We start from the raw sequence: 11,659 nt of genomic DNA, 5'->3' as shown, positions 1-11,659 counted from the left end.
ATTTATAATATGTATGCAATTGTCTTTACAGGTCATATACTGCCACTAGCATATGGTGTTATTGATTTAGATAACGATGCTGCTTTGTCGTGGTTCTTTGAGCAATTCAAGGAAGCATATGGTGAGAGGGAAAACATGTGCATCGTTTCAGATAGGAATGAGAGTATCATCAAATCTGTATCAAGAGTGTATCCAGCGGTATCACATTTTGCTTGTATATGGCATCTATGGAACAACGTATATAAGAAATTTAAAAAGAGTCATTCAAAGTTGAGCGAGATATACTTCTCGATGGAAAAAGCATACACACAGGCTGAATTTGATAGTCTAATGGAGAAGGTGGAGAAGATAGATATTAGGGTGAAAGAATACTTGGAGTTAGCTGGATACGAAAAGTGAGCTAGGTTGTATGCACCTGTTAACAGAGGATGGACCATGATGTCAAATATTGTTGAGTCAATCAATGTCGCACTTGTGTCAGCAAGGGAATTGCCAATATACGACTTCCTCGAAGAAGTTAGGAAGATGTTTGGACGTTGGAATTGCAGCAATCGGAAAGAAGCTTCACAAACATACACAACGCTTGGAAAAAACTACCAAGATATGCTTACCTTGAATGAGGCAATGTCTACACGCATGACTGTAAGTTATTTTTTTATAAGTCATTGTATCCTATATTTATCCCTGGTATCAATTTCTACTATTCAAAATACAGAACTTACGCTAATTGTATCGTTAGTTGAATTTAATGGTTTTGTTTCTAACCATATGCACTTCATAAGCAGATAGTTACTGTATATCACTGTATTCACCAGTCAAGATGTAATAATCTTTAATATTCTGCCAGCCTACATATAGAATGTATTCCATTGTATTCAATGTATTTCTTTGTATTTTATATATACATATATGTTTGTATTCAATACAAATTTGTTTGAATTAAATATATATGATGATTCTGAAAGCTAAATAAAAGTTTAATGCTGTATATTTAAATTATATTTCAATTATATATCTATATTGTAATTAATACGTCTATTCTTTGATATATAAATAATTTTTTAAAAAGTATTTTAAACTAATTGGTCTATATTTAAATGTAGGTGGTACCATCGACCGAATACTTGTATACAGTGAACGATGAAGGAAGGCATTACACTGTGTGCCTCTTAGAGAGAAAATGCAGTTGTGGGCGGTTCCAAGTTGATGAATTACCATGCCAACACGCTTGGGCTATCTTGAAGAGCAAGTTTCTAATGCCAGAAGATTATTGCTCTGACTATTACAAACCAAAGTCTGTTGTAATGACATATGAGGTGCCCGTGTATCCGCTGCCAGACCGAAATGAATAGAATATACCAACACATATATCAGAGGAAGTTGTCTTACCACTTAAATGGAAAAGACCTCCTGGAAGGCCAAAGAAGAAGCGCGATAAGCCGTTCAGTGAATTGCAACAGAAGAAAAATCAACATTCATATAGTATATGTGGGCATGAAGGTCATAATAAGCGTACTTGTAGAAATTCTCCACGTAGGACTTAGTTCACATTCTGACTTGTATTAGTGTTATAACGATGTGTCATAGATTCAGGTTACATTTTGAAATAATACATTTTGAATTTTTGCGTGAATATATTATGGATATAGTTAGTTGGTGTATTAAATCTGAATACATAATTACAATAAGACTATTACATATCAATACAAAATGTCAGAATATGTGTGTATTGTAAATAGATTTCATATGCCATTCATCATAAATCATTCATGTTTTTGAATACATTTAAATATATCTAAATACAAAACATGTTTAGATGTGAGATTGTATATGGTTTCTGAATGTGAAACACATCTAAACACTGTTTCTGACTTGAAATATAACCTGTTAAATACATATGAATACAACCTGCCAATATCTGTCACGACCTAAAATTCTCACCTTCGGACCGTGATAGCGCCTAACATTTTACTTGCTAGGCAAGCCAACACTAGAATGATATTAATCAATTTTAAACAATCTTTAAATTTATTAATAACAAATAAATAAATGCGGAAGTACGGTTTGAAATATAGTGATTAATCCATAAAGACAACGGTGTCTAAATACCATCCCAGAATTGGTGTCACAAGTGCACGAGCTTCTAGAATAAATACAAATAAAGGCCTGAATAAAATAAAGCTGTCTAGAAACAAACACACAGCTAAAGTAAAGTAGACGGGGACTTCAGAACTGCGAACGCTGTGCAGTTATGCCTCAAGTCTCCTCTGAGTAGCTGAAATCCGAGCAAGTCTATGGTACGCCGCTGGGACCAACTCCAAATTCTGCACAAGAAGTGTAGAGTGTAGTATCGGTACAACCGACCCCATGCACTGGTAAGTGCTGAGCCTAACCTCAACGAAGTAGTGACGAGGCTAAGGCGGGTCACTTACATTACAACAACAATAATAGAAATAAATCAGGTAACTCGTTTATAATAATTGAAGCCAACTCAGCAGTCATAACCAATTATCATTTCCATCAATTCTGTTGCAGCGTGAAACCCGCTCTCACAATATATTCACATTCAATTCTGTTGCAGCGTACAACCCGCTCTCACAATATATTCACATTCAGTTCAATTGCAGCGTGCAACCCGCTCTCACAATATATTCACATTCAGTTCTGTTGCGGCGTGCAACCCGCTCTTCCAATATATTCATTGTAATCAAGTCGGTTGCGGCGTGCAACCCGATCCCCCAATATATATATATATATATATATATATATATATACTTTTAAAAAAGTCTGTTGCGGCGTGCAACCCGATCCTCCAATATGGACTTTTAATAAGTCTTTTGCGGCGTGCAACCCGATCCTCCAATATGGACTTTTTAATAAGTCTGTTACGGCGTGCAACCCGATACTCCAATATATTTATTATAATTAATTCTGTTGCGGCGTGCTACCCGATCCTCCAACATATTCATTTACCAATTCTTATAGAAGAAATTTCCCCAATAAATGCAACAATTAATATAAAATTATAAGACAACAAACATACAATAATTATGATTTAATTATGAAACAAACAAGGCAAATAGCAAATTATTATGGAAATAAGAGAGAAAATATGCAGTTTAATATTTAATATGCTAAATGTCAAATAACAATTAAGGCACATAATTCAAATAGCATGTAACAATTAATGCAGGAATTCAAGAATTAATATTTGACAAAGAATAGGAGAGAAACAATTATTATAATAATTAATTCATGATTTAAACAATTTATGATTTTTCAAGTAAGCAAAACAATTAATTTGACGACGTATAGACACTCGTCACCTCGCCTATACGTCGTTCACATGCATTTCACATAATAAATAATTTAAGGGTTCTATTCCCTCAAGTCAAGGTTAACCACGACACTTATCTCGCTTTGTAAATTCCAATCAATTACTCAACCACAACTTTTCTTTTTAAATTTGTCTCCGAAAGTTTCAAATCTATTCACAAACAATCAAATATACTCAATATGAATCATAGAAATGAATTTCATATGAATTTACTAATTTTCCGGATAAAAATCCGAAATTCATTAAAATATTCGATAATGGGACCCACATCTCCAATCTCAGAAAAACTTACAAAATCCGAACACCCATTCCGAGACGAGTCCGAATATACAATTGGTTTTGGAATCCGACCTCAATTCGAGGTCTAAATTCCCAAATTTTGAAATTTCTAAGTTCTACCCAAAAATCCTAATTTCACCATAAACATTCTAGATTCTAGGTTGAAATCTTGTTATAAGATGTAAAAGATTGAAAGAGATTAGTTTAGAATCACTTACCTATGATTTGGGGAAGGAATGGTCTTTGGAAATTCGCCTCTTGTGTTTTAGGTTTTGAAGATTTGGGAAATGAATCAAAAATCCCGTCCAAAAGTCATTTTGATTAGCTGCAGCTGTTGCATTTTCAACCTGGGATGCGAAGCCCGCAAATGCGAGAAAAGTATTGCAAATGGGAACTCCTCGCATCTATGTTCGCAATTGCGAACATTGAACCATCGCAAATGCGATGAAAATCTGGCAAATGCGAGAATCCCAGCCCCAGCCCATCTTCACAAATGCGGACAACCGTTCGCAAATGCGGCATGTTATGATCGCAATTGCAATCCTGAACTTCGCAAATGCGAAGGTCCCCTTCCAACCCCACTGCTCGCAAATGCGAAGTTTCTTCGCAAATACATCAATGAAAACCCAAATCGTTTGCCGAAGTTGCCAATAATATGAATAGTTTGAAAACAATAAATTTCTCCAAAAATTTTCTCAATAATAAATAATATGTTTCATTTTCCTTCCGGATAACCCGTGTAAAATAAATGCATCACTATGCCCATCTGTCAAAAATGTGTGAGAAATCATGAATGATGTGATGTTGTACATCATGAGGAAAAATACATCTCTATGCCTGTATGTCATGTGTGCATGCCAATGCGATGCAATTCAGTGATAAAATCATAAACAGCTCATCGGGCAGAACATCACTCATATACAGCCCCTCGGGCAAACCTCACAGTCACTCGTGCCACTCATGCATACCTCACAATCACTCTTGCCACTCGGGCATACCTCACAATCACTCTTGCACTCGGGCATACCTCAAAATCACTCATGCCTCCCAGTCACTCAGCACTCGGCACTCAGCACTCACACTCAGTAGGTACCTGCGCTCACTGGGGGTGTGTACAGATTTCGAAGGGGCTCCTTCAGTCCAAGCGCTAATAATCTGCACGGACAACTCATGTGCTGCATGGACAACTCACGTGCAATAATAATAAAGTATGCTGCAGGTGGGAAACCCCGATCCACACTCATCCTAACAAATCAGGCCCTCGGCCTCACTCAGTCATAAATCTCTCAAGCCACTTGGGCATTTTAGTAAAACAGGGCATTCGGCCCAAAACATTTATATGCATCAAAATAGAGTCATAAAATTGAGTTATGATATGCAATGAAATGAATATGACAGAATATAATTTTTCAATTTAAAATAAATAATTTACAACAATATGTCCTCTGTGGGTCCCAATAATACTGGCACATAGCCTCAACGAGATTTTTAATATGCTTTTCAACTCAATTTCTTTAACACATAAAACCGCCTGAAAAACAAATTCCAAGGTTATTTAACTATAAAATTCCATAGAAATAATTATGTCACAATTTCTATAGTGCACGCCCACACGCCCGTCACCTAGCATGTGCGTCAGCTCCCGACAATTCACAAAATACATATATTCAGGGTTCATACCCTCAACTCCAAGATTAGAAGAGTTACTTACCTCGAACAAGCCATATCCAATGTCGAGCAAGCTAAGCAATGCTCCATGAATTCCACTCTGCGTATAACAACTTCTAAACGGCTCGAATCTAGTCATAATTAATTTGATTCGGCCCACAAAAATTTATAGGAATTAATTCCATATCAAAAATACTAATATTTCCACAAAATCCGAAATTTATGTCCCAAAAATTACCTGTGGGGCCCACATCTCGGAATCCGATGAAAATTACAAAATATTAACGCCCATTCAACCACGAGTCCAACCATATAAATTTTACTCAAATCCGACATCAACTCGACCCTCAAATCTCCAAATTAAACCAAGAGGGGTTTTCACAATTCTTTCAACTTAATTCATCAATTAAATGATAAAAACAACCATGGATTCGGGTAATTTAACCAATATTGAGTTAAGAACACTTACCCCATTGTTTCCTCTGAAAATCTCCCAAAGATCGCCTCAATCCGAGCTCAAAATCGTTAAAAAAGGAAAATGTGCAGACCTCTCTTCTTCGCGAACGCGACAGGTCCCTCGCGTTCGCGAAGCACAAAATGTGCTTCCCAATATTTGCTCTTCGCGAACGCGAAACACAGTTCGCGAACGCGATGCTTTACGGAGCCCTTCTTCGCGAACGCGAAGGCAAAAACCCATGCCCAATATGTTTCCCTTCGCGAACGCGATACCCCATACGTGAACGCGATGCACAACCCAACTTCTCTTCGCGAACGCGAGACCCCCTCGCGATTGCAAAAAGTAAATCCTGCCTGCCACAAATTCCTCTTCGCGAATGCGAGGGCCCACTTGCGAACGCGAAAGAGAAAATCCAAAAAATGCAACAACAGATATCAGCATTCTCACCAAGGCCAAAAATGATCCGTTAACCATCCAAAACTCACCCGAGCCCCTCGGAACCTCAACCAATATACCAACAAGTCCTAAAACATCATACGGACTTAGTCGAACCCTCAAATCACCTCAAACAACGCTAAAACCATGAATTACACCCCAATTCAAGCCTAATGAACTTTGAAATTTCTAGTTTCTACAAACGACTCCGGAACCTATCAATTCACGTCCGATTGACCTCAAATTTTGCACATAAGCCATAAACGACATAACGAAGCTATTCCAATTTCCAGAATTGGATTCCGACCTCGATATCAAAAAGTCAACCCCCGGTCAAACTTCCCAAAAATTCAACCTTCGGCATTTCAAGCCCAATTCCACAATGGATCTCCAAAGAATTTTCTGGGAACGCTTTTAAGTCCAAAATACCATACAGAGCTATTGGAATCATCAGAATTAAATTCCGAGGTCGTTTACACATAAGTCAACATCCGGTCACTATTTTAACTTAAGCTTTAAACCTTGGAACTAAGTGTTCCAATTCATTCCAAAACCTCACCGGACCCGAACCAATTGCCCCGGCAAGTCACACAACAACTGTAAAGCCTAATTTGAGAAGTAAATGGGGAAACAGGGTTGTAACACTCAAAACGACCGGTCGGTTCGTTACATCAGGGCTCTAAACCAAAGGTGCACACAAGTCTAAAAATATCATACGAACTTGCTCGCGTGATCAAATCACAAAAATAACACCTAGAACTACGAATTTAGTACCAAATCTAATGAAATTCTCAAGAACACTTTAAAATTTCTATTTTCTCAACTGGACGTCCGAATCACGTCAAACCAACTCCGTTTCTCACCAAATTTAACAGATGAGTCTTAAATATTATAATGAACCTGTACCGGGATTCGGAACCAAAATATAAACCTGGTACTAACAATGCCAAACATCAATCAATTTCTTTAAATCCATAGAATTTCAGTCTTACAATTTTCATCAAAAATTTATTTCTCGAGCAAGGGACCTCGAAATTCGATTCCGGATATACGTCCAAGTCCCATATTTTACTACGAACCTTCCGGGAACGTCGGAACTCGAATCCGGGTCTGTTTACTCAAAACGTTGACCAAAGTCAACTAAAAATAAATTTTAAATCCCAAAAATTATTACTTCATAAATTTCCACATAAAGGCTTTCTAGATTTACGACCGGTCTGTGCACGTAAATTGAGGTGAGTAAAAATAAGGTTTTTAAGGCTAACGGGCCTGGAATAGAGTCTTAATTCACAAGATGACCCTTTGGGTCATCACAATCTCCACCTCTAAAACAACCGTTCATCCTCGAACGGACATAGAAAAGTACCTTGGCTGGTGAAAAGGTGGGAATATCTACTCCGCATATCGGACTCGGACTCCCAAGTAGCTGCCTCAATAGGCTGACCTCTCCACTGCACTCGAACTGAAGGGTAACTCTTTTACCTCAACTGATGAACTTGCCGGTCTAGAATGGCTACCGGCTCCTCCTCGTAAGTCAAATCCTTGTCCAATTGGATAAAGCTGAAATCTAACATGTGGGACGGGTCACTATGATATTTTCGAAGCATAGACACATGAAACACTGGATGAAGCGCTGATAAACTAGGTGGTAATGCAAGTCTGTAGGCTACTTCACCCACCCTTTCAAGAATTTCAAAGGATCCGATATACCTAGGGCTCAACTTGCCCTTCTTTCTGAGCCTCATTACACCTTTCATAGGTGAAACCCGGAGCAATATTCTTTCTCCAACCATGAATGCAATGTCACAAACTTTACGGTCGGCACAACTCTTTTGCCTAGACTGAGCTGTGCGAAGTCAATCCTGAATAATCTTGACCTTATCCAAGGCATCCTGTACCAAATCGATACCCAACAACCGAGCCTCTCCCGGTTCAAACCAACCATCTGGCGATCGGCATCGCCTTCCGTATAATGCCTCATATGGAGCCATATGAATGCTCGACTGGTAGCTATTATTATAAGTAAACTCCGCAAGTGGCAAGAAATGATCCCAAGAACCTCCAAAGTCTATAACACAAGTGCGGAGCATATCTTCCAATATTTGAATAGTGCGCTCTGACTGTCCATTTGTCTGTGGATGAAATGATGTACTCAACTCCACCCGCGTGCTTAACTCACGATGTACAGCCCTCCAGAAATGTGAGGTAAACTGTGTACCTCGATCTGAAATAATAGACACGGGCACACCGTGAAGGCGGACAATCTCACGAATGTAAATTTCAGCTAACCTCTCTAAAGAATAGGTAATTGCCACTGGAATGAAATGTGCTGACTTGGTCAACCTGTCCACAATGACCCAAACTACGTCAAATTTTATCTGATTCCGTGGGAGCCCAACAACAAAATCCATAGTGATACGCTCCCACTTCCACTCAGGAATTTCTAACTTCTGAAGCAAACCACCAGGTCTCTGATGCTCGTACTTAACTTGCTGACAATTCATACACCGAGCTACATATGTAACTATATCCTTTTTCATTCTCCTCCACCAATAATGTTTCCGCAAATCTTGATACATTTTGGAGGTACATGGATGAATAGAATACCTGGAACTGTGTGCTTCTTCAAGAATTAATTCACGAAGCCCATCCACATTAGGCACACAAATACGACCCTGCATTCGCAGAACCCCATCTTCCCCCACAGCAACCTGTTTGGCATCACCGTGCCGCACTGTGTCCTTAAGGATAAGTAAATGACGATCATCATACTACCTCTCTCTAATGCGCTCATATAAAGAAAACTGAGCGACTGTTCAAGCTAGAACCCGACTATATTCTGAAATATCTAACCTCACGAATTGATTAGCCAAAGTCTGAACATCTGCAGCTAATAGCCTCTCACCAACCAAAATATACGCAAGACTGCCCATACTCACAACCTTTCTACTCAAAGCATCGGCCACCACATTGGCCATTTCGGGGTGATACAAAATTATGATATCATAGTCTTTCAATAACTCCAACCATCTTCTCTCTCTTAAATTAAGATCCTTTTGTTTGAACATATACTGAAGGATACGATGATCAGTAAATACCTCACACGATCCACCGTAGAGGTAATGCCTCCAAATCTTCAGCGCATGAACAATGGCTACCAATTCTAAGTCATGAATAGGATAATTCTTCTCGTGAACTTTCAATTGCCGTGACGCTTATGCAATTACCTTTCCATCTTACATTAATACTGCACCAAGACCAATGTGAGATACGTTACAATATACCATATGCGATCCTGAACCTATGGGTAATACCAACACTGGCGTCGTAGTCAAAGCAGTCTTGAGCTTTTGAAAGCTCAACTCACACTCGTATGATCATCTAAATGGGGCACCCTTCTGGGTCAATCTGGTCTTAATAGTTGTTCATAATCAATTTCAGAATCGTCAATTAACATTATGTTAACAAAAATCTCGTTTCACACCTTCACAATACTGATAACGAGATGCGAGGCATGAAAACCTCACAATTATTTACCCGAATTAACGAGTTACCTTTAACGCTACCTGGGCGGGATCCTACCTCGTAGGTTAAAACTTAATAATTACAACACGAATTTGGCAAGTATGCATAGAGAATTTCATACAAGAATTTTCACATAAGCCTAACAGGCATGACTCCCTTATTTTTACTATAGTATAAATTTAATTTCACAAGGGAGAACTTAAACACAAGAATTTTCCTCACAAGGATCTTGTCCTTATATAACTTCCACCGCAGCTCGTAGCCCGATTTAAACATATCATTTTATATTAAAATGCGAGGATCACGTCCTCAGTTTTAAATCACAAGGAATATGCACATCGGACCAATCAAAAATTTCCATTTTTTCCTTTTAAATAATTTCGGTTACACAAAATTACAACACATAATGAACCCCACACCGTTAGGGCATATAATTCACAATTTGTAATTATTATCCAGAAATTAAATCAAAAGTGTAACGACCCGGCCGGTAGTTTTGAGAGTTAACTGCTTTCCCCATATCTATTTCTGATATTGTGACTTGTCGGGATGATTGGTTTTGAGTTTCGGAGTGTTTTGGGACACTTAGTCCCTAAATTAGAGTTTAAGACTTAGAATTTGGACCGTAGTCAGAACTGTATGAAAACGGATCCGGAATGGAATTCTGTCAACTCCGTTAGCTCCGTTGAGTGATTTTGAGCTTAGGAACGCGTCCGGAATGTGTTTTGGAGGTCTGTAATAGATTTAGGCTTTATTGCGGTATTACACTCTATATTATTTTATTATATATTTACCAGTAGGACCCTGACCCGACCTCATCACTACTCGATCGAGGTTAGGCTTGGCACTCACTGGGTACCGATTGTGGTGTACTCATGCTACTCTCTGCACATGTTTTTCGTGTGCAGATCCTGGTGAGCCTTATCAGCCGCACTATCAGTGAGCCGGGACAGTTTTTGAGACTTCAAGGTATATCTGTCGCGTCCGCAGACCTCGGAGTCCCCTTCTACTCTTTCCTATGTCCATTATCTTCTGTATTTTTCCTTGTTAGACTCTGATGTATAGAGACACTAGATCTTTCCTTCTGTAGTTTGTGATTCATGATGTTCCGAGTTTTGAGATTTGTTATGTATTTTTGAATAGTTGGTTAAATTTATATTTTTTTTCATTATTTCGCAAAATGTTAGGCTTACCTAGTTGTAGAGACTAGGTGTCGTCACGACGTCACACGGAGGGGACATTGGGTCGTGACAAAAACTTATCGATATGAGTAACAGAAAGCCACCTTTAGCCTCACAGTTCTTATTATAGACCAACATGGAATGATAGGCGTAGTTATCTCCATAAAACCTCCTAACAGGAGTAAACACATAAGTAGATTATAGAATTTCGAAGCTCACTCATAAGTGGAGCACAATAGGAGGACTCGTCTTGATACTCAGAACCGAATCAAGTTAAGGAAATTATTCCTTTATTTTAAATCGAGGTCATACCCATAACGACACCATATGATGTAACGACCTCCGCCATACCATAAAACAAATATAATAATGGCTGGGTCTCCACTTCTAGGATGCCTTCTACCCGCCTGTCCTCCACCCCTAACTGGTCGTGTGGATGGTGTAGTAACTACAATGGGGCACGTAGACTGAGTTCTTTGATGAAATATGTCTCTCCCAAGTCTGGGACAATATTTTCATGATGTGCCTAGTATCACCGTATTCATAACAACCCCTTTGCGGGTTTGGCTGCTCATATTGAGTCTGTGCCAGATAACTGGAATAACCATTGTAGGAAACTCACATCGGTGGTGCATTAAAAAAAACTTACTAGAGCACCTCGATTAATCCGATGTGCAAACTGGGTTGGCCGACTGTCCGAGTCCCCGCCATAATGATTTATACTTACAGATTAGAATCTACCGAATCCCCCAGAACCTCGAGACGTCTTGGTCTCCT

At 38.8% G+C, this 11,659-nt stretch overlaps 1 protein-coding gene across 1 annotated transcript; it reads left to right on the top strand.

Moving 5' to 3' along the window:
- The first annotated feature begins 438 nt into the window (after positions 1–438).
- On the top strand, positions 439–1,352 carry LOC107816686 (uncharacterized). The gene is made up of 2 exons (XM_016642424.1): positions 439–642; positions 1,104–1,352. The coding sequence occupies exons 1-2, from the start codon at positions 439–441 to the stop codon at positions 1,350–1,352; spliced, it is 453 nt and encodes a 150-aa protein (XP_016497910.1).
- Positions 1,353–11,659: the final 10,307 nt, after the last annotated feature.

The sequence above is a fragment of the Nicotiana tabacum genome, chromosome 22, assembly GCF_000715075.1.
Source record: "Nicotiana tabacum cultivar K326 chromosome 22, ASM71507v2, whole genome shotgun sequence".
Classification (NCBI taxonomy): Eukaryota; Viridiplantae; Streptophyta; class Magnoliopsida; order Solanales; family Solanaceae; genus Nicotiana; species Nicotiana tabacum.
The sequence above is the reverse complement of the archived record's forward strand: the minus strand, read 5'-3'. Positions and strand labels throughout refer to the sequence as shown.